Source organism: Aedes albopictus, chromosome 3 (assembly GCF_035046485.1).
Source record: "Aedes albopictus strain Foshan chromosome 3, AalbF5, whole genome shotgun sequence".
NCBI classification, from domain to species: Eukaryota; Metazoa; Arthropoda; class Insecta; order Diptera; family Culicidae; genus Aedes; species Aedes albopictus.
The window spans coordinates 77,790,840-77,815,839 of NC_085138.1; the positions used below are offsets into that span (position 1 = coordinate 77,790,840).

The 25,000-nt window shown below is 40.0% G+C and overlaps 1 protein-coding gene across 2 annotated transcripts in view; it reads left to right on the plus strand.

Annotated features, from left to right (window-relative positions):
- The window catches only part of LOC109402030 (b(0,+)-type amino acid transporter 1), a 230,332-nt gene that overhangs the window by 134,180 nt on the left and 71,152 nt on the right, over window positions 1-25,000 (plus strand). Inside the window, exon 2 of one of the 2 annotated variants that reach the window (XM_062857103.1) lies at window positions 21,773-21,796. The exons of the other annotated variant lie outside the window; for it this stretch is intronic. Coding sequence (XP_062713087.1) covers window positions 21,773-21,796 — 24 coding nt within the window. The remainder of the gene's footprint in view (window positions 1-21,772; window positions 21,797-25,000) is intronic. 2 annotated transcript variants of the gene reach the window in all.

The following is a 25,000-nucleotide window of genomic DNA, read 5'->3' on the forward strand; positions in this document are numbered from 1 at the left end:
GAAACTAACAAAACATGTTATTGAATTAGTCTTCCAGGAACATTCTTTTGTTATGATTTTTGTTATTTTGCCGCTTATGACAGACAAGTTTATAACATAATAAGATGTGTTAATAACATAAAAAATACTGATTTTATTATACAGTTATTATGCCAAAATAACATATTTTATTAGCCTGTTGATATTTTCTTCTGCTCGGGAAATGGAACATATAAAAACACGTCATAATTGTCAAAGTTCTTATAACATACTAAGCTGAGAAATCGGCTCTGTTATAGTTAGGATGTAATTTCACAAAAAAGAGAAAGTGTAACTGATGAGAGAATATGCATAAGCTCCCCATCACAGATTCCTTCACCCAATGTAAATCTCGAATGATGTAGTATTGATATCAATACATGTTATTTTTGTGCTATTGATTATCAATTGTTCGTGCACTTTCAATGCTACAATAATAATTAAATTTGTTTTACAACAAAACATATTATTCATATGTTATTCGATGAATGCATACCAATACCGTGAACATAACAAAATAAGATTGTCCAACAAAAGATGTTATGGAGAAGCAATGCCATGATAATATAATAATAACAAAACAAGATATAAAAACAGGTTATGTTATTTCACAGTTATTAATTTGCTATTCTCCTCTGCTCGGGTTATAGTAGATATTCCTGTAAACAATGCTGGAGATATCTCAGCAAGATATCCCGAACAAATTCTAGTAGGTATTCTTGAAGACATTCCTGCAGTAATTGCTAAAAGTATTCCAAGACGAATTGCATAATAAATTGCTGGAGATATATTTTGAGAATTCCTTTTGGAATTTCTCTAGGAATGCTCTATTGGTCCCTGCTAGATATTCCTGCTGGAGTTCCTTCATGGATTTCTCCAAGGATTCCTCCAAAAATTGCTTCAGTTATTCCTGTATGGATTTCTCCAAGGATTTCTCTAGGAATCTCTCTTGGAATACCTTCAGAAATTCTTGGGAATTCTCTTGAAATTCTTCAACGAATGTCTGATGGGATTTTTCTAGAAATTATTGCAGAGATTGCTCCAGAGGTTTCTTCAAGGATTACTGTACAAATCCTTTTTGTGATTTCTTCAAAGATTCTAAGGAATTTTAAGGAATTTCTTTCGGTCTGTCAGCCGAGATTCCTGCTACGGTTTACTGCCGGTTTTCCTTACTTAGATATTTTCAGGATTTCTTGTTGGGATTTCTCAAAAAAAAAAACTCAGCTGTGATTTCTTTAGTAATTGCTGTTGGGAGTCCTCGAAATATTCCTGGAGGATTCTCAGCAGAAATTGCCTGAAGAATCCCAGGAAGACTACCGAAAATTTGCATCAACCGTCAGAAAAGTGATCGATGAGACGTCTATTTCTCTGTGATAGAATGAAAAACTTACCGAAGTCGTATTTTTTTCGAATTGGTGTTCCGTTTACGCAAAATGATTTTTTTTTATCCAATCAATGGCGACAAAATAAAAAAAAATCGATTAGTGACATCAATAAATAGTCTGGACAATTCCAACCAGATATGTCTGTCTACTCATAAACTGCGACTTATTAAATTCGTTAAGTGTTTTTACCTCAGTGTAGGAAACAAACCGCTATTCTCCGCAGTGGTTCCCAATCGAGCGCATGCGCCCCGGATAGCTCAGCAGCATCGTGTAGTCGAGTAACGACCGGCAAGCGGTCGTTGTTGTCGTCGTCGTCATCGCCGTATGGTATGTGTGCGTGTCGGGTCGTTGCCGCTGGAAAACGTCCTTCCTGTCTTTTATGCTGCTCGGGTGAAATGGAATTCCGCATAAATTACTACATAGAACACCCAAAGCAGCCCAAAGGATCAAAACGGCCCGGACTGCGTACTACATCGCATCGCCACGATACGACACAGCCAAACACCGAAAGCCGGCAAAATTTATGCTTCACGCTTTGGGTGTTGTTGGGAACGAAGGAAGACCCTCCTCCTTCTCGCATCGCTCTCGCTTTCTAATGTTGTTGGTTCGCGGCGAGTCGCTGTTCCTAGCTACTGCCGAAGCTTCTTCGCTCCTGGTAGAAGAACATTTTTTATCGTCCCGGGAAATTCCCACGGTGCTCTCGCTACCGCCAAAAAAGGACACGTGCCACCAACGAAAACGAAAACAGCTTAGAGCTAGCAGCAAGCAATGAGAGTAGTAGTGGGGGTCGCTGTTTTGCCCGTTTTTGGCGGTGCTGGTTGGCAGACGTTGATGATGTTGGGGCTGAGGGGATGGGACGAGACGTCTGGCTCTCGTTGGTTGTGATAGCCGCCCATTCATGTGGGTGGGTGGGTAGGTTAGGCGGGTTGGGCAAGGTTCTTGCTGATGGTCTAACACAATCAATGTGAAGGCTGCGGATTTATGCGAGTTTCGTCCTTGAGGTGCTATGTTTTCCTACGTCAGACGCTTCTCCTGTGTTGGTGTGCGTGCGACGCGGATGAGAATGTTCTGCAGAAGCAGCAGTTTGTCGGAAATGGCGCCTTTGGGGCTTTAGACGGGAACCTGACTGCCGCATAATCGAGGAGGAAAATAGAAAGGACAACCAGGGGACTGTTCATCAGTTACGTAACAATTTGTTGGCACGAAATTGTATCCTTTCTTCGCACAGTATGAGATGTTTTTTTTTTTGAAATTAAGAAAAAATAAACTATGAGGGAGAGATTTGAAAATCACTACTCCCCCATGGGTCCCCCTTAAGGTGGCCCACACTTATATGAAAAACAAAAATTTCAAAAAATGCCAAGTCTTACCTCCTAAATCAGTTGTGTTGGACTCCCAGAAGCTACGTTCAAAATTTGAGCAAAATCAATTAAGCCTAAGGGGGCGCTCAAAACGCTTGAAGTTTGTATGGGAAAACTTGGCCAAATGTATGCAGAAATTTTAAGTTTTCGAATTTTGCCGCTAGGTGGCGCTGTAAGCGTTCAATAACCAAACCCTTTGGTATTATTGTAGGTGACTATATGCCAAACAACTTTGTCGAAAACCGCAAAGTGATTCAACGTCTGTGAAAAAAGTTATACCCTTGGTAAAGTGAGGATAAACTTTATTGTTGTTTTTCCAATACATGTAAAGGAATAATATCAATAATGAAATCTGAATACTTTGCCTCACTTTGCCTAGGGTATAACTTTTTGCCCAGCCGTCGGATCACTTCGCGGTCTTCGACAAAGTTCTTTGGCATATAGTCACCTACAATAATACAAAAGGGTTTATTTATTGAGCGCGTACAGCGCCACCTAGCGGCAAAATTCGAAAACTTAAAATATCTGCATATATTTGGCCAAGTTTTCCCATACAAACTTCAAGCGTTTTGAGCGCCCCCTTAGGCTTAATTGATTTTGCTCAAATTTTGAACGTAGCTTCTGGGAGTCCAACACAACTGATTTAGGAGGTAAGACTTGGCATTTTTTGAAATTTTTGTTTTTCATATAAGTGTGGGCCACCCTAGTCCCCCTGTTATGTTTATGTAATTAATGCTCTAGGAGGATGGCTTACCAGTCTTGACAAAAATAAAAATACTGCTATTTTATCTTGGACAAGATAAAATAGCAGTACAGTCAGGTTTTTTTTTACCCGGGGGATATGTACCGCGTAAAAAAACTCAGTTCAAAATTCGAAAAACCGCGTAAGAAAAGTCTCACCATTTCTCGACGAATCATGCAAAAATAAGACGATGATTTTTTTTGTATAGAGCCGCGTAAATGAAAACCGCGTAAAAAAAGACCTGACTGTATTTTTATTTTGTCAAGACTGGTAAGCCATCCTCCTAGAGTAAAAATTCAACAGTCGAAAATAGTCAATATGTAATTAATGGACGGTCCCCAGCGTCGGGTCTATATTTACTCTAGCTGGGGACTGAGGAACCATTTGTGTCAAGATATGGAAAATTAAGAGGAGTAGAGATTTGTGTTCTTGCGTTTTATTGTACTGGCGTTCTACGCATAACTGTCCCATTTTATACGGGATTCCCATACTACATGGGACAACGGCAGTGTATGGCTTAGAGTAATCTCATGTATTATAAAATAATTTCGCTCCAACACAGTTTCTCAACTTCTTCTTCTGTTGAAATATCCTGACTACTGGAGCGAACCTGACTATCACGCCGAGGACCTGGGATCAAATCCCACTCCCACCCGATAAACTCATGAAAATGTTTTTATTATTATTATCATTATTATTATTATTTATCTTTATTATCGAGATTTTCAGTCCTCGGCTGGTTCATCTCGCCATGAAAATGTGAATTATTCTTTCAAAAGGGAAGCGTTGATCCCGACATGAAAAGATAAAAATCTCATCAGTGCAGATAGAAGAAAAAACTAGGGTAATTGTTCCCATCGTTGTGGTAGTACCTAATGTTGTGGTGATGGCAATTGAGCACTTTTTCGACTGAAATGTTACCAAAGGGTATTCTTAATAGATGTATGTATGTATAGATCTGGAGGCTGCGAATAGAAACGGTTTTATTTTTCAAGTTAACTAACGCACACCAACACACTTTTGACGCTCGGTTTGAAAACACGCACGAGTGTTTAATTTTCATGCCACCACCACCGTCGACGCAATTGTCAAACACACCGTCGCGACGCTGTTTGAAAAAGATAAACATGATTAATCTCCCCATAACTCCAAAATGTTTCTCTTGTTCAAAGTTTATCCATTCCTAATTGCGGTGGACATTTTAATATATCGTCGTTTCAAAATAAACTACAATGCACTAATAACAGTTTTTATTATTTGCCTTGCTTTCCACGTCACCCAGAGAACTTCGTCATGTCTTGTTTGACTTGTTCAGAAAAAATATTGTTGGAATACTTTTCTGACGGGTGGAATCACATAAGAACAGTAGCTGTTGGAGCTGTGACAGTTCGACGGAGATATTTTGACAGCGGTGCATGGAGATATATTGACAACCGTTTTGATTCTATTCGCATTCCCCAGGTATAGATGTATTTGTTTGCTTAAGATTCACCCAAAAACCTTTAAAAAAATATTTTCCTTAATGTGTTTGCTGCTGTGTTCCTATTGTTGCGGTAGTGATCCTATTTTTGCGGTATCTCATATGATTTCAATGGGATACCGCAACAATAGGAGCAAATACCGCAACAATAAGAACACAATGTTCTTCCAGATAAAAACGAATAAAATGCTCATAACAACATCAAAGTGGCAATATTTCGTTATTTCCCCGTAAATTAAGGATGGATTTTATTATTTTCAATTCAATCCATGTAAAAAGTTTGCTTGAGGCGATACAATTGTGGTTTAAACAAGTACCCAGTGCTTAACTGCTCCATAATCGGATCATTTACCCTAATTGTTTCTCAGCTTAGTAATTTATGAACACTTCCACAGTAATAAACCCTCTAATGGATACCTGGGATCCATTTGGACCCCAGAAAACCTTGGAGTAATGGCAAACAAGTTTGGTAATAGGGTCTTATACCATTTGGTCAGGTGTACCTAATTTGGGCACTTAAGTTTTTGGGCAATTGCCGCTATAACTCAGTTAATTTCAAAACGATTGATTTGAATTTCTGCATAGAGTTAGGAACGTATAGTATCTAACTCTGTACAAAAATTCAAATCAATCGGTTTGAAATTGACTGAGTTATAGCGCAAGTGCCCAAAATAGGTACACCTGCCCAAATGGTACAAGACCCTACACATTGACTTTGTTTTTGCAATATCTTCAAACTAGCCCTAGTTCTATTTCATTTCATGACATACGTTGATTTTTGTTCCATGTCAAAGTTGAACCGGGCGATTTTGTATACCTGGGGTCCATTTGGACCCCAAATTGAATTCTCTATATCTTTTTATTCTGTTGTTTTAGAATATTTATGTCTTCGTCAAATTTGTTCGGTAGATCAAGCGCCACCTGGCAGTGAATTGGTTAATTCGAAATTTTCCCATTAGATGGCGCAATTTGACATTAAAAATTTAGTAATATAATGTCTTAAAACGAAATTATCGGAAGATCTAGAGCTTGTAGAAGCGTCACGTCTTCGGGAAAGTTGCTCAGTAAGTCGAGCGCTTACAGATAATGGACCGATTGATTTGAAATTCCACCACTAGGTGGTATCTGTGATATATGAGATATATGAAATATGCATGCTCAGCAACGCCACCTATACGTGGAGTTTCAAATCAAACGGCACATCATCTGTAAGTCATTGACCAACCCAACAACTTTGGCGAAGACAACCTCTTTCTAGGTGCTCAGGAACCTGAGATACATGAATTATAAAATTTGCACGATTAGTCGCGCTATCTATGTGTGGAATTTTCAAACAATCGGTCCATCATTGGTAAACACTTGACCCAATAAGCAACTTTGTCAAAGACACCAAATTTCTATATGAACAGGATCCTGATAAAAAATGTGATGTTGTTATGTTTGTTAATGTATTTTCGACACTTTACACCTGAAGGGTGCATTCGTGTCGGGCGATAAAAATGTGATCATATACTTAATACTTACATGCTCATTAGCGCCACCTATGTGTGTGAAGTATCGAATCAAACGGACCAGCATCTGCCAGTCCTTGAGCATCTCAACAACTTTGCCGAAGATACCATATTTCTAGGTATCACTTTGCACGCTCTGTAGCGCCGTGTATGTGTGAAATTTTCAAACAAACGGTCCATCATTAGTAAAGACTTTACCCAATACACAACTTTGCTGAAGACACCAAATTTCTATATGGTGAGGATCTTGATATATATGTGCTCACATACTTAACACTTACATGCTCACTAGCGCCACCTATATATGAAATTCCGAATTAAATGGTCTAGCATTTGTAAGTCCTTGCCCTCCTGGGGTCTCCAGTTAGCCTAGTGGTTAAGGCTATGGATCGCCAATCCGGAGACGGCGGGTTCGATTCCCGTTCCGGTCGGGAAAATTTTCTCGACTCCCTGGGCATAGTGTATCATTGTGCTTGCCTCACAAGATATAAAATCCAAGCAATTCTTCATTACACCAACAAAGCTAGCCATGGAAATGTTTGACAATTCTCAGGTCATTTGACAGACCACACACATGCACGAAAAAGACGGATCATATATTCTACTTTATCGATCTTGTTGCCGTCCTTTTCATGCTCATGATACATCTGTCAAAATGACGTGAGAATTGTCAGTCATTTTGAGGTTAGGTTCGTTGGTGTAATGAAGAATGGCATGCAAAGAAAGTCCTCCAATTAATAACTGTGGCAGTGCACAAAGAACACTAAGTTGGAGAGAGGCAGGCCAAGTTCCAGTGAGAACGTAGAGCCATACAAAAGAAGAAGAAGTCCTTGCCCAACCCAACAACTTTGCTGAATACACCGATCTTGTAATGAGTCAGGATCATGAGATATAGAAGAACAAATTTGGGGTCCAAATGGACCCCAGGTTTCCGAAATGAACCATCATTTAAGGTTTCCTGTAGAGGGTTAAGTTGGAGCTTTTTTGACCATTTTGCATCCTCATACCGTACTACAGGATAGAAGACACTCTTTAAAAGTCTTCAGATCGTGCATTGCGGTGCAGTTGGTGTACCGAAAAGTCTTCACAGTAAAACCGCTCAGCACTAAAATGTGTAAGCCCTACTTATAAGTGCATAATTTCCAGACCACACAAAAATGTGTTACAGTTACACATTCTCGAAAACACTTCGTACACTCGTCTAGATGCGAAATGTCGATATTTTTTTTCCAAGGTCACTAGTAAACCTAGCTAGATAGCTGTACAAATTTTTTTGCGAATTTAACGATTTTGCGAACACAGGAGCTGATTTTGTGAATGTGCAAGGGTTACACATTTTTGGTGTAGTCTGGAAATTATGCACTTTAGTGCTGAGCGGCGTTAGCGTGTTTGTCAAGTGCATTATGTCACTTATATATATATATATATATATTCTGCCCTTACTATAGAACTCATTATCTCTTCGATTGTTATTATTATTACAAACAGTTAGGGCCGATTTCTTCACCCTGGCTTAAGCGTTAAACCAGATTTAATTATATGGGTAAGCCTGGCTTACCGGTTAAGCTGAGGTGAAGAAATCGGCCCTTAGATAATAATTACAAAACAATCACAAATCAAAAATATAGCACAGCCCTCACTTCGGAAGCATCCAAGTAACCACGGGACACTATTATTCGCCTCGCGTAATAGCCCTACAAGCTCAAAAAGGCATGATGGCAAAGACGAATTTCATGCGCAGCTCCAACGCGAGTACTACCGTCGCCTAGACCGTCGCTCAAGCCACGATGGTTGGTCACGTCGGATAGTAGTCAAGAACTGGGAACACGAAAAGGTGATGGACTTTCCTGCCTACTATTCAACATCGCCCTGGAAGCTGTAATGCGACCAGTCGGGCTCAACTGCCGGGATCAGTGTTGGTAAAATCACACTCATGCTCAAACTCGCGCGCGATTCTGAATCATTTTCTCACGTGCGAGATTTCCATGCAAAATCTCGCTCTCTAGAGTCAAGCGCCGAAATCTCGTTCGCTTGTAAAACGAATCCAAATCAATTTGAACGGCATCCAATGTTGTTGCACGATAGAATTGCTTTTGTTCTATCATATAATCCTAAAAACTTCGATGTAAATAATAAGAACACCAAGAAATAACGCAATGAGTGAAATCGCGAGTCAACTCATGCATGATTTTGTCAGCGGTAAGTTTGGCGAGTCAAAAATCGCGCGTGAAACAACTCAAGCATGAGATTTGAGAATTTGAGTTTTTACCAACACTGGCCGGGATATGATCTTCATGAAATCCGGCTAATTTGTTTGTTTTGCGAATGACATGGATATTATTGCAGAATTTGGAACGGTGGCAGAACTGTACATCCGCCTGAAACGTGAAACAGCACAAACCGAACTGGTGGTAAATGCGGCTAAATATAACAAAGAGCATGCTGGTAGGTGGAACTAAGCGAGACAGGGCAAGCCTTGGCAGCAAAGTTACGATTGATGCAGATACTTTCAAGGTGGTAGAAGGATTCGACTATCTCGGTTCCTTGCTAATGGCTGACAAATAACGTGAGCCGTGAAATACGAACGACGCGTGTGAAGTAATGTTTCAAACTTCTCTATTTCGGAATCAAGAGCAGATAGATAAGTGGCTTCTTCGGCAAAGTTCTTCAGGAAGTCAACAGCTATGTGGGGATTCAACATTTAGTTGATACTTCAAGAAGTCAAGATCTATCTAGTGATTCAACATTTCGGTGATTTCGTCACTACACAGTTAGAAAAAAATCTCCGAGTTCGGTAATGTTTCACCAAAATCTCAACCGTTAAGTTTGTTTTACAGGAAAATAAATCGGTAAAGGTAGCAACTTTTACCGAAGTTCGTTAGAGTTTGACAAAGTTTATTTTTTACACAATTTCGTTGAAACCCCATTACCGAACGCTCAGGGTTGAGATTTCGGTAAAAATAACCGAACGCGATTAGCTGTGAAGGTGGCGCTAGTTGTCCAGCAAAATTTTAAACTTCTCTATCTCGGGATCCAGAGCAAATAGAAATGTGTTGTCTTCGGCGAAGTTCTTCAGGAAGTCAAGAGCTATCTGGTGATTCAACATTTAGTTCATGATTTCGTCGCTAGGTGGCGCTAGTCGTCAAGTAATATTTCAAACTTCTCTATCGCGGGATCCACAGCAGATAAAAAAAAGTTTCGTCTTCGTCTAAGTTCTTCAGGAAGTCAAGAGCTATTTGGTGATTCATCAATAAGTTGCTGATTTGGCAGCTAGGTAGTGTTAGTCGTCAAGTAAAGTTTCAAACTTCTCTATCTGGGGATCCACAGCAGATTGAAAAGCGTCGTCTTCGTCAAAGTTCTTAAGGAAGCCAAGATCTATCTGGTGATTTAACATTTAGCTGGTGATTTCGTCACTAGGTGGCGCTAGTTGCCAAGTAAAATTTTAAACTTCTCAATCTCGGGATCCAGAGCAGATAGAAATGTGCCGTCTTCGGCGAAGTTCTCCAGGAAGTCAAGAGCAATCTGGCGATTCAACAATTAGTTTGTGATTTCGTCGCTAGGTGGCGCTACTCATCAAGTAAAGTTTCAAACTTCTCGGGATCCAGAGCAGATAGAAAAGTGGCTTCTTCGGCAAAGCTCTTCAGGAAGTCAAGAGCTATGTGGTGATTCAACATTATACTTTCGCTGCTAGGTGGCGCTAGTCGTCAAATAAAGTTTCAAACTTCTCTATCTGGGGATCCCCAGTCAGTGCTGAAATAGTTATTCATGTGAGTTGCAAAATGATGATTTTTACAGCACGAGTCGTACATTTATCCAACGAGGCTTGCCGAGTTGGATAAATATGACGAGTGCTATAAAAATTGAGTTTTGCAACGAGTTGCATACAACATTTTTTGCAATGAGAAAAAATAATCACTGTTCTATGATCATTTCCATCAGTATCATCATGCTTCCTGGTGGTTGAACGGGATCACCCACGTGTTCCATCAAGCTAGACACAAAACTTGAATCAAGCAAGCTGTGATATAACCGTCACAGTTTTTCAAGCTCTTGACGTGGTAACACAGGTTGTTGGCCAAACAATTGCAATATGATTCATAATGCAACCCAAATGAGTTGCATTATGAATCATAATGCAATTGATTTTATAGTGAGAAAAAGTAGGCCGTAGTGGCACTCAAACGGCAAGTGTAAAATGCAATATTATAGTGCCAAGGGGCTGTCCATTAATTACGTAAGGGATTTTTTACGATTTTTCGACACCCCCACCCCCCCTTGTAAGATTTTTTGTATGAGAGCTCAAACATTTTTGTATGGCTCGTAAGATTTTTCAAACCCCCCCTCCCCCTATAAACCCTTACGTAATTAATGGACAGTCCCCAAGTTGCAAAAAATTCATTTCGTCATATCTAAATTCAATCACCTATAGCTCGTTTTAGAAGCTGAGCCTGAGAATATGGAATATGAAAAACTTGTGCGGCTAGACCAGTTCTGGAAGAAAGTCACGGAAAACCCACGGAAAAACCGCTATTTTTCGAATATTTAAGGTAAATGTCACGAACTACCTTTGAAAAATGCCAATGATATTCACGTATATTTTTTTTCCGTAGTTTATTATTTTTGTAAACTAGGGTCTAGGACCATTTGGACAGGAGCACCTATTTTGGGCACTTGCTGCTATAACTCTGTCAATTTCAAACCGATTGACTTACATTTCTGATCATGGCTAGATATTGTGTGTATCTGATCGTGTCTAAAAAATCAAGTCATTCGGTTCAAAATTGACTAAGTTATAGCAGCAAGTGCCCAAAATAGGTGCTCTTGCCCAAATGGTCCCAGACCCTATTTCTAGCATGTTACACCAACCTCACAGCTATATGGTCATTCTAAAATTCTTTACTGAGGATTGTTCACAACATGCGAATTTGATGACCAAAAAACGCTAACACGAAGAATAATGGCGATGACTGTATTAATAAAGATTGGTTCTTCTTCTTCTTATTTATGTATCTACGTTCCTACTGGGACTTGACCTGCCTCGGTTCAACTTAGTGTTCTTAAGCACTTCTATTAGTTAAAGGGCTTTCTTTGCCTGCCATTGCATGATTTTGTATATTGTGAGGCAAGGGCAATAATACATTATGTCCAGGGAGCAGAGTTGATGTACACGTGCTGTAGTCCCATGTATTCTTTATTACACCAACGAACCTAACCTAAAAATGACTGACAATTCACAGGTCATTTTGACAGATGCAACAATAGCATGAAAAGGACGGCAACAAGATCGATAAAGTAGAATATATGATCCGTCTTTTTCCTGCATGTGTGTCGTCTGTCAAAATGACCTCAGAAGTGTCAAACATTTTCATGGCTTGCTTTGTTGGTGTAATGAAGAATGGGAGCCACATTGCAGGCAAGCTCCCAGGAGCAAAGTACATTTTGAGACTGAAAGTTGTGCGCCTCATTTTTCTCAAGATATGTCTCATGAGCTTCGTCTCATGCGCTGATTAAGGACAGACTTGTTAGAATCTCAAAATGGCCGCCACAATGGCCTACTTTGACACCTACTCACGATTTCGAGGGCACAAATCTCTTCGTAAACAATACCAGCGCACCTGAGCTTCTTATTTTAAGCTTATTACAAGTGAGCAAGAACAGAATAATAAAATGCACTGTTGTTTGCTTCGAGAGATTTGTGCGTTTGAAGTTCTGATGTACTGTTGAAGCGGGATTTCATGACGTTTGTCCTTAAATTAGAAAATGTCACGACAAAAACTTCCTAAACGAACGAGAATTGAAACGTAAACCTTTGCATTGAGTGTCCCTAGTCGTATCGCATAGACCAACCAGACAATTGTGTTGTGTACGGAAAAAAGTTGTTGAGGTTCTTCGTTACCAAGAAGTTGTTTTTCACATTAGATACCAACAGCTCACGCAGCGCATGAGACGAGCTCCCCGGGAGCTATGTGCCTAGCTCGTACCCACCAGATTTTCGTGAGCCTCCTAACAGCGAAGCACACTGCGATTTTGAAGAGCTGGAAGCCAATTTGGTGTGAGGCTCGCTGTCACATTTATGTACACATTGTAACGTTTTGACGTTTTTGTCTTTTTAAGTAAAATAAATTTCGTTTAGATTTGCTTTGAATTGCGTTAAATGTGTATATAGTTTCTATTTAAGAGTATAAATTGAAATAAATTCTTGAGTTAATACAATTGCTTAATCGAAATTAATTATCAGAAAAACGCTTTGACGTTTTTCTCTTTTTAAGCAAAATTATTTTTGAATAATTGTATTTAGTAAATAGTTGAATTATTTTTGTTACAAAATTGAAGTTTAAATTCATAGACGAAAAGCATTTGGATTAGATTGAAACATAACCTGACTTTGCTTGTGACTGTCCACGTTAGAAGTAAATTTGTGTATGTCGACTGGTTTGTGTCTCGGCTATAACCATACCATAATAAGACGTAGTGAGTGCAGCAATGGCTCCTGAATATATGTATCTCATTATCACCATCTTGACGAACCTAGACAAGCGCCAATTTCTTATGTCGCCATTTGAATTTGCCATTGGCGCAATTGCAGAAGATAATAGGGGAATTGTTAGAGTTAGGTTTCGTAATAGAAAGACGACTTAAGCTCGATCACTTCGCTCGCATATCGGCTGGAGAATAGTGGTTATCGCGATTACAGTAAATTTTCAGTTAAGTTGAGTTGTGCTCTAGTTAACCTTTAGTAAAGCTTGAGACGTAGTCTCCGTTGTTCCACGCGAACACTATTCTAGTGTTTTATTTTAAAATCGTACAAAAAAGCGCCTGGGCGCTTTTTTGGTACGGGCTGGAATTCGAACCTTCGACAAGCGGAGTCGTTTGGGGCTTTTGTGGTGCTGTGCAAGACACCGTGATTAGTTTGAAAGGAGCTCGTGCATCCGCTAAGGCCCGCCTAGCATAGGCAGTCAAACGGGGGAAGTGAAGATCGCCAGTAAGACGAGCGATATTCTCCAACGGTCGCCAATCAACCGTTGTATAAGATCCACCCACCGTTACAACCCCTGTGGATCGGGAGTCAAGGAGAGCTCGGATTGGGTTCACGTCGCCAAAAGCGTGTCCCTTTCCGTACAGTCCGAAGGTCGGCACTATTCCTCGCTCGGTCATAACGGAAAGGTACGTGAAGCCGGGTCGTTGGGTCTAGTGTCGGTCCGGAAGACCGTCCCGGGAAATCCGCGACCAATTGTCGGCGGAAAGCTCTCCCTAAAGAAAATCGGAAGGCCTCCGTCCAGCCGCCACTTCCCACCGCAACTTTATATCGGCCATCTTAGCACGAGCTCAGGTCCGCTTCTCGCCGCCATCGAGCGAGGAACGCTGCTAGCAGGCCGTTAGCAATTCTTCGAGTTCGACCAAGACTTCTTCGCCGGCACCCCGCCGGAAGCTCATCGAGTCGAACATCGCATCGTAGAACACGCCGCTTCGAGTCAACGACACCCAAAATCCTGCGCAGGTATGTGGTAGTTTTTTCATGGCCATGAATAGTTTTTCCCATTTCCCACTACCATAAAATAGTCCAACCCGAATGAGAAAGGTTCAATAAAAGTAATTGTAAAGTTGAAGTTCCGAGACTTAGTTTGATCCCGTTTTTGAATACTGAAAGTTTTCCCTTTTTCTTACGTTTCCGTTTCCGTTTTTCGTTTGGGCTAATTGAGCCGCCGGACTTCTAATTTTCATTCGAGTTTGCGATTGTGTTTGAGCGAGTTTAAGTCGACAAAGGTTTGGGTAATTTGGATAATAAGATTGGTGATCTTAGAGCGAAAGTTTGGCGTTTTTCTAGCGGTCGAGAAAGTGTCTAGTTCGGTCATTTTGTTTTGGTGAGTCAAAAACAGCCGTTCGAATAACCCCTGAGGACTTGTCTCAGCAAAGTCGGGCAAATCAACAGACTGGTGGTCTCTCGCAAGCGAGAGTGGCGCTAAAGCCACCGAAAGTTTACAAAAAACCTCGGTTGAGTTCTTGAACGGTTACATTTGGCGCCCAACGTCAAAAAGCTTTAGAAAATTTCAGCGGTTGAAATAATATTGAATTGAAACTTGCTTTAGCAGCACTGAATTTGAATTTCCTATTAACATTTCCGGTCGATTTTAAATTTTATAGCATCTTTATAGCATTAGGTCTTTGAATTTTGAGTTGAATTTTCAAACTGGTTTATTTTTAGCGTTTTTTCCTTTGCATTCGTATTTTCGTTTTTTATTCTTTTTTTTTTTAATTTCCTAGCTTTAAGTTTGAATTGAATATAATTTTAGGTAATAAGATCTGAATTGAATTGAACGGTTTTTGAAGTGAATTGGGATTATATAGTTAATGTAAACTTGAATTGATTTACTTTGTTACACATTCGTATTGAATTTAGCCAATCTTAATAGAATTCGTTCCAAATTTGAATTTTAAGTTAGAATTGTTATCTTGAAATCCACGTCGAGTACATTCATAGACTGAAAATGGCAGGGCCGTATATTCTGCCTACTGTTGACCACTTGTTGGAGGAGGAAGTGGATTTTGAACTACGGCTGCGGAAGCAGGCAGTTGATCGAAGAGAAAATTTGGAAGATAAGAAGAGATTATTGAGGAGATTGTTCAAGGAAGATAGAAAGTACAATATCGCGTATGAAGGTATTAGCAAGTATTCGGAAGAGATAAAGACAATCACAGGAGCGGTGGAAGAAATCGTAGGGCAGCTACAGAAAAAGTTTGACCGGGGTCTGATATCAAGGTTACGTCATTTTTTGATTCGGATAGCCACAGCTTCGGTCGAGAATGAGGAGGAAGCAACAGCGAAAAAGGAAGCTTGTGGGCAGATAGAAAGTGTACTAATTGAATTAGGTCAACACGTTCGCGAAGACCTTGAAGAGAAAGAGGAGATAGATTCAGGAAGGAAAGAGTCTGTTAGTGAGTCGTGGAGAAATCCAGACCCAAATTCCGCGGTCAAAAATAAAGGTGGAGAAGTTAGTGAGGAGATAGCGAAAACCAAGACTCAATCGGGCGAAGATAAGGATAGGGATTCAAAATACCGTTTGATCAATCCGGGTGCGCTGGTGAAGACACCACGCAAGTCGATTCGGAGTTCATTCGAGTCGCTGAATTTCGACAAACTTGAATTGAAATGCCTCGAAGGAGATTGTAAATGCGGTGAGTGTGAGGGTAAAGGTACGAGGAAAAAGGAAATCGCGGATTCGAAAGTTATCAGGAACGATTTGAAGAACAGTGGAACTGTAGTAGCGAATGAGTATGAGCAGAAAGAGAAAAGGTTCACTTTAGGAAGAGGGCTATTGGAAAATTCTTCATTGAAGAGGGAATTTCAGGTTGATCGGCACCATGAGAGAAGCCTCTACAGAAGCCCAGAGAATAGGATGACTAGTAGGAAATTGGAAGTTAGGAGGGATATTAGTTCGGAACGAGAGTTCAGAAAGAGATCAACCAACGACAGAAACGATAGCGGGAGGAGAAGTTCGAGTCGTACAAAGGCACACCGAATGTCGAACCGAGGAAGATCAAGCAGTCCTGAGTGTAGGTCGAGAGAGTATAGAAGATATCGTGACAGTTGCCGAGACGGGTACTATTCAGATAGTGGGAGTGATCGTGAAAGGCACCGAGAACGCCATAGAGGTCGAAGAAATCGAAGACACTATTCGTCTAGTAGGAGTCCTAGCATCGACAGGAGCAAATATCGACGATCGAGAGTCCAGAATTGGGAGTTGAATTTCTCAGGAGATAATCGTTCAATACAAGTGGAGGACTTCCTCACACGGGTGAAAAAACTTGCCCGTCATGAAGGAGTTTCAGAGAAGGAACTGCTGACGAACATCCATCATCGCTTGAAAGGTGAAGCGTATGATTGGTGGTTCACCAAGGAAGACCGATTTACGTCATGGAGAAGGTTTGAGGGAGAAATTCGATTTAGGTACGGAAACCCAAATAGAGATAGGGGCATACGTGGTCAAATAAGGGAGCTGAAACAAAGACGGGGAGAATCCTTCATCGCGTACGTCACGGAAGTTGAGAAACTAAACCAGTGCTTGGAGCGTCCATTTTCGTCCAGGACACTATTCGAGCTAATATGGGAAAATATGAGACCCCACTATCGTTCGAAGCTTTCGGTCATCACCATAGAGGACCTCGACCATTTGATCGAAATCAATCACAAAATTGATGCTAACGACCAAACGCTGTATAGAACGGGTCAAAATTTGAGACCAGAGGTTCATCATCTGGAAGCTGAGGACGATTCTGAGGACTACGACTCAGAAGAAGAGGATGCCCACGTGTATGCCATACAGAACAGGCAGCAACAACCTGGGGGTAAACCTCCACATACATCGGAGAATAAACCGAAACAGCAAACAGGATACAAACCCCAGCAACAACCAAGGAATAATCCACAGCAGCACAATTTAAGCAGTCGACCACAGGCTCGATCCTAGACGCCAAGGAACAAATGTTGGAATTGCCTGAAGGAGGGTCACATTTGGAAGGATTGTAGAGAACCAAAGCGAGTGTTCTGCTACGCTTGTGGTAATATGGGTCGCACCACAAGGAACTGCGAAATGAACCATCCGCTAGTAGCACCACAAAACCATCCGCGTCCAACAAACTAGATGCGAGATGTTCGCCAGGGAATCCAAATATCTCGCCGAAGCAAATGATTCCCAGATTGAAAGGTGAAACTAGTTCATCGATATTTCAAGTAAGGATAAATCCTAGTGCTTGTCCTCACATTAAGGTAAACATTTTAGGTACAGAAATTTTGGCTCTTTTGGATTCAGGAGCTGGTATTAGTGTAATCAGCGAACTGAACCTAATAGAAGCACATGGCTTCAAAGTTTTAAAATCAAATATCAAGATTTGTACCGCCGATGACACGGTTCACACCTGTCTCGGGTATGTAAACATACCGTATACCCTTGGGGATGAGACCAGAGTGATTTCGACACTTGTAGTCCCCGAAATTAAGAAGCCACTAATTTTGGGAATGGATTTTTGGAAAGCTTTCCAAATCCAACCCATGATAGCTAACCAAAATAAATTTAAAGGTTTAAATTTAACATGGTCCTCCAATTTAAAAGGAGAAACTACAATAAATCACTTAAAAATTGAAAATGATTTGGTTCCACATAAAAAAGAACCTATTTCGTTTTCTGTACAATTTTTAGAAAATTCTGAAGGGCCAGAGGAGGTTTTGATCAAATCACGTCCAGAAGATGACGATTCTTTGGACGTACCGACACTTGATTTACCCAAAAACCCGGAGAAGCTGATAGAGGAGGTGGAGACTGAACACGAGCTTTCAACAGCTGACAGGAAAAGGCTGAAAGAAGTGCTGAAGCAGTTCGCATGCACAAGTGAGAGAAAGCTGGGAAGAACATCGCTGTTGGAGCATCACATCGAATTGGTGGAAGGGACAAACCTTAAGGACCTGCCAATGTACCGGTACGCTCCAAAGATATGGGAGCAAATAGAAGCAGAGTTAGAGCGTTGGAAGGATTTAGATGTGATCGAGGAATGTGTTGCTGAGTATGCGAATCCATTAGTTCCAGTGAGGAAAGCCAATGGAAAAATCAGAGTGTGCCTTGATTCCCGCCGAATCAACACAATTACGAAAAAGGACGCATATCCGATGAGGAACATGGCGGAGATTTTCCACCGTTTGAAGAGGGCAAAATACTTCAGCGTTATAGACCTTAAGGACGCATATTTTCAAATCCCACTAAACGAGAGGTCAAGGGATTACACGGCCTTCCGCACTCCTAAAGGGTTATTCCGGTTCAAGGTGGTGCCGTTTGGCTTAAAGAATGCGCCATTTACCATGAACCGCCTTATGAATCGCGCATTCGGGTTCGATCTCGAGCCTAACGTGTTCACATATCTAGATGATATCATAATAGCGACTGAAACCCTGGAGGAGCACTTCAGACTACTAGAAGAAGTGGCTAAGCGATTACAAAACGCTGGATTAACCATCTCTGTCGAAAAGAGCAGATTTATAAGAAAACAGGTAAAATACCTTGGGTATTTATTAACCGAGAATGGGCTAACAATTGACAGTGCTAAACTTGAACCCATTCTAAACTATCCGCCACCGAAAACGGTTCGTGAAGTTAGAAGATTGTTAGGTCTAATGGGATTTTATCAGAAATTTATCCCTCGCTACAGCCATCTAACGACACCCATTACTGATCTATTGAAAAAGGGTCGCAAATTCAAATGGTCTGAGGAAGCACAAGAAGCACTGAGTGAACTAAAATCAGTTTTAACATCTGCCCCGGTTCTATCAAACCCCGATTATTCAAGGCCATTTATAATAGAAACGGACGCATCCCAACTAGCAGTTGGAGCTGCCCTTCTTCAAGAGTTCGAAGAAGGAAAAAGGATCATCGGCTATTTCAGCAAAAAACTGTCAAGCACGCAGCGGAAATACTCTGCCACCGAAAAGGAATGCCTCGGAGTTCTATTGGCAGTTGAAAACTTTAGGCACTACGTGGAAGGGACCACTTTTAGAGTGATAACAGATGCCAAAAGCATCACTTGGCTGTTTTCGATTTCAGCAGCCAACGCTAGCAATGGGAAACTCTGCCAGGGAGTCGAGAAAATTATCCCGGCTGAAATGGGAATCGAGCCCGCCGTCTCCGGATTGGCGATCCATAACCTTAACCAATAGGCTAATTGGAGTACAGCAAAAAAAATATGAAAGTTAAACAGCACGTAAATTAAAGATCAACTGAAATATGCGGCAGAAAAATGTAAATCACCAACATTTAACGTCAGCCGAGCAGCCCGCTGCTGGTCAGACGGCTTGTTTACAGATTTTAAAGCATATTCGCCTTAAATTTACATGCATCTGCCATAAATCATGCCAGCCACTCTCCGTCATCAGCTAAACGAATGGCTGCTCGCAGCTGTGGCGGTTTCCTCGTTGTCTCTCTCAGTACTCTCTGCAGCAGCCTATGCAGGTCGGGAATGCTTGCATTATGGTAGAAGCAGTTTAACTTTGACTGTTTGCTTTTCAACAAGCTAAGATAGCCGTGAGAGCTCGGGTGTGCTACTCACACCTCAAGGATCTGAGTTGAATTCTCGGTTGGAGCGGAATTTTTCTTTATATTTTCTAACAGATATCTGCAATGTAATTTTAAGATCACACAAAAATTTCCATCATATATGACGGGGTCCTTTTGTTACATTCGATCCGTCATAAATTTACAGTTTTTTTTTCGAACTGTGAGATGTGCATCTATATACTACATTCTGGATCTGATCGAGCAATATATGGAACCTCGTTCAATATGAAACTTTAATTAAATCACCTTGTACTTGACTGGCATTTAATTTTCACCGATTGAAAGGTGGTTAGTGCTTGCTACCATAATTATGTGTGGGTTGAAACTTGATATATCATCAAAGAGTATATTCATATTGAAATTCCCAACTCCGCGCATTCGAGCTCACAGTTCTCGCTTCCACCCAAATGAAAGAAGCAAAAAATGTATTTTTTCCGAATCAATATAATTTGAATATATCATGCTGAATCTCTTCCAGCTTATAGCAAACAAATACACCTACTCTCGGAGGGTGGGCTGGGGGAACCGAGCAGCTGAGAACACGTTTCAAGGACGTCAAAATCAACCATCTTCCAATTGCGTCTTAGAATGACCTTCGCCGCCGCAGCAGAATGGTGCTTTGCTACTTTCTTCTTCTTTTAGTGCAGAAAGGATATCCGCACCACACCACGATGGTATCCGCCCATGGATACGTACGAGGGTATTGACTTGAGGGTGATCGGAACTCATTGCGTATGAATGGGAAAAGTTTCTTTGGGGTTCGATTAGCTTCCCTAATTGAATGGGCATGACCAGTAAGTTGGGATATTGTTGACGTAGGACTACGCTTTAGTTATATGTATCGATGAATATTGGGAAGAATATTAAGAAGTAGGTACCGTAAACTGGGGTCAAATTGATCAGCGGGGTGAAATTGATCATTCGGGTACTACATTGTAATTCCATACTAGGAACTCTTAAGCGTCGTAATGATCTTAAACTTTTTACGTTATCTAATTCGTAGATGCCTAGAGATGAGTGTAGAATTTTATTTTTTAGAAAAAAGTTAGTTTTGCCTTATTTTTTTGAAGAATTTGAAATGTATTACTCATTTAGCTGAAATTATGGCTACTAAACAATCGATTGCTAATAGGACTTCCCGTAAATTCTCTGTTTTAACATTTTTGTGGAGCCTTGGTTGGAAAGTTATGTAGCTAATAAGAACATGAAATAGTTAAAAAAAAAGTTCATTTTATGTTGAAATAGTCATTTATTGTGACAGTAATCACTTATTTCAAATTAAATTGCCTACCTGTAGGCGTTTAAGGGGAAATTTCAAAATTTAATTTTGCATTTAAAGTAATAAATTCACTAGTTGTGAGATTTTAAAGCGTTAATCGGTTTTAGAAGGACAAAATTAAGCGGACAAAGAAATTTTCCTTTCCAACCGATGCTTAATTGTATACCTCTAGCGTGCGCAGCTTTTTCTTTTTTCTTACTCACTCTCGTAAACAAACACGAGAAAGAGAAAGATAAAAGAGGGGGCACTTGCCACCTCTTTTATCTCGCTCTTTCTTGTGTTTATCGAAAAGAATGAGCGAGAAGAAAGAAAAAGCTGCGCACGCTAGCGTTGTGTACTGATCAATTTCGCCCCAAAGTGGCATTTCCAATTTAATGATATTTGGAGTTATTTAACTTAAAGTTTAAATTTGTTGAACAAAATTCTGTCACGTGGTTCCATGGAGATCCACTGGGTACTGATTTTACAGAAATTCTTTTGGCAATGTTTGGAATTCCACTAATGTTATCCGCAAAAGTTGTTTTAAAGTGATCAATTTGACCCCGGATTACGGTAATAAAGGATTAGTTACGGAGCATTAGTTACGGAGAGTGAGATATATGGAGGGAAAAACTTAACTTAAATTTAGAACAAAAATCGATTTCTAATCATCAGCCTTGTATGGAATGTCGAACAAATTTTCGTTCAACTGTATTTTTTTCCTTCACGTTTTCTAACTGATTCTACACTTAAAATGATCATCAGCTAACCAAGTTCCAAAATGCTGTAAACTAGTGTAATGTTATTTTTCGCCTTTATCCCTTAGCTATGCCATATTCATATCTTTTTTTAACTTTTATCCAGATTAAAAAATCATAAATCACTTCATAATATCTCTTTGTTTTCTTCTATTTTTCCAGGTGAGCCCTCGTGGACAACACAAAGTTAGTAAAATCAACATATCAAACATTTACCTATAATACTTCTCGACAATATTAAAAAGGTCGTGCTATGGGATGAAAAAAAAACAGACTTTTGAGGCCCTAGATGAGCCTAGATGAAGAAACTAGAGGTGTTCAATTGATGTGTGCATCAGAAGCGCATATATGTATGAGCTTCCGTTTCGTTATTTTCGATGTACTCCATGAATTCCTATAGAAATTTTTAGAAATAAGCCTAAAGATTTCTTAGAAATAAGCCTAAATAGTTTGTAGAAATAAGCCTAAAGATTTCTCCATAGGTTCTTCTTCTTCTTTATGGCTCTACCTTTTCGCTGGGACTTGGCCTGCCTCGCTTCAACTTAGTGTTCTTTGAGCACTTCCACAGTTATTGATTGAAGGGCTTTCTTTGCCTGCCATTGCATGAATTTGTATATTGTGAGGCAACTACAATGATACACTATGCCCAGGGAGTCGAGAAAAATTCCCCGACAGGAACGTCTCCGGATTGGCGATCCATAGCCTTAACCACTTGGCTAACTGGAAAACCGGCCCCTCCATAGGTATATTTCTTAAAATATTTTATTAGAAAATCTTCAATAGGTTCCTTAAGAATTTTCTGCAAGGAATCTTTTACAAACTAAAGATTTGGTCCAAATTTTATCCAAGTATTCTTTTGAGAATTATTTCTGGGATGACATCAGAAAATCTTCTAAGGGATTCCTTTACAAACTTTCCTATGAATTTTCTAGATAATTTCTCATAAATTTCTTCAGAAATTTTCCAGAGTTTTCCTCAAAAATTCCAAAACAGTCCTTTAAAAATTATCTAAGGACTTCTTTAGGAACCCTTCCACAGATTTGTTCAGTAATTCCTCCATGGATTTCGTTTAAAACCTCTTAAAAGATATACCTGTGAGAATTTTGTCAGAAAATTTTCTTGAGATTCCTTTTTATTATATTCGGTTTCTTTCAAAATTTTCTCCAGGTACATATTATATTAGAAAATGTAAGGACTGTTCAATTTATAAACGGACAACTTTACAAGGCTATAAAAAATAAGACGCGTAGTTCAAATTTAACCACCCTTGCTTCGTTGTTCAGTACATCATCTTTCATTATAGTTTTATTTCATAGAAAATCGGTCAGATGTTAAATGAGGTGAATTTTACGATTGCTGAAAATTGAAAATACAGTCGAGTCTCTTACTAAACGAATTCCTATTAAACGGACTCCTATTAAACGAACTCCTACTAGACAGGGGTGAGCGTTATAGGAGACTAAGAGCTTATGGGATTTCGGCATTTTGGGGGTGTGGTCTATTATCTCGGGTGTGTTAAGAGTTAACGCAATACTTTCTTCGGCAAAGTTTTAGGGCTTGATAAGATCTACCATTTAGAACTTTGGTTCATATGATTAGTTGGCAATTTGGCCGCTAGAGGGACCAGCAACAATTTGATGCTAAATTGCACTATGGGAACCATATCAGGTTGTCAAGCAAACGTTACGATATGCGACAGCTCAAGACCCTGATAATTTGGAAGGATAGTGTCTTCGGGAAAGTTGTTGGGTACGCCAATAACTTACTGACGATGAGTTGCGAAGTTCGAAATTCCTCCACTGGGCGGCGCTAGTGAGCAAGTAAAATTTCAAAACCTCATATCTCAGAATCCCGATAACTTAGGAAGATGGTGTCTTCGGCAAAGTTGATCAGTGTGACATGAACTTACATAAAAATAAACACTTGTTTCGCAATTCTGCCACTAGGCGGCGCTAGTGAACATGCAAATTTTAGAAATCTCATAGCTCAGAATCCTGATAACTTAGAAAGTTGGTGTCTTCGGCAAAGTTGATCAGTATAACATAAACTTACATAAAAATAAACACTTGTTTCGCAATTCTGCCACTAGGCGGCGTTTACCGGGTTTTTTCGTCTTTTTTCGATATTTTTGGCTATTTTCGGCTTGGCAAAACTAGTGTCGCTCCCCCCGATAACTTAGAAAGTTGATGTCTTCGGAAAAGTTGATCAGAATGACAAGAACTTACATAAAAATAAACACTTGGTTCAAAATTCTGCCACTAGGAGGCGCTAGTGAACTTTCAAATTTTAGAAATCTCATAGCTCAGAATCCAGAAAATTTAGGAAGTTGGTGTTTTCGGCAAAGTTGGTCAGTATGACATAAACTTACATAAAAATAAACATTTGTTTCGCAATTCTGCCACTAGGCGGAGTTTACCGGGTTTTTTCGTCTTTTTTCGATTTTTTTGGCGGTTTTTCGGCTCAGCAAAGCTAGTGTCGCTCCCCCCGATAACTTAGAAAGATGGTGTCTTTGGCAAAGTTGATCAGAATGACATAAACTTACATAAAAATAAACAATTGTTTCGCAATTCTGCCACTAGGCGGCGCTAGTGAACATACAAATTTTAGAAATCTCATAGCTCAGAATCCTGATAACTTAGAAAGTTGGTGTCTTCGGCAAAGTTGATCAGAATGACATAAACTTACATAAAAATAAACACTTGTTTTGCAATTCTGCCACTAGGCGGCGTTAGTGAACATGCAAAGCCGAAAAACCGCCAAAAAGTCGAAAAAAGACGAAAAAAAACCGGTAAACGCCGCCTAGTGGCAGAATTGCGAAACAAATGTTTATTTTTATGTAAGTTTATGTCATACTGATCAACTTTGCCGAAAACACCAACTTCCTAAGTTATCAGAATTCTGAGCTATGAGATTTCTAAAATTGGAAAAGTTCACTAGCGCCTCCTAGTGGCACAATTTTGAAACAAGTGTTTATTTTTATGTAAGTTTATGTCATTCTGATCAACTTTGCCGAAGACACCAACTTTCTAAGTTATCAGGATTCTGAGCTATGAGATTTCTAAAATTTGCATGTTCATTAGCGCCGCCTAGTGGCAGAATTGCGAAACAAGTGTTTATTTTTATGTAAGTTCATGTCACACTGATCAACTTTGCCGAAGACACCATCTTCCTAAGTTATCGGGATTCTGAGATATGAGGTTTTGAAATTTTACTTGCTCACTAGCGCCGCCCAGTGGAGGAATTTCGAACTTCGCAACTCATCGTCAGTAAGTTATTGGCGTACCCAACAACTTTCCCGAAGACACTATCCTTCCAAATTATCAGGGTCTTGAGCTGTCGCATATCGTAACGTTTGCTTGACAACCTGATATGGCTCCCGTAGTGCAATTT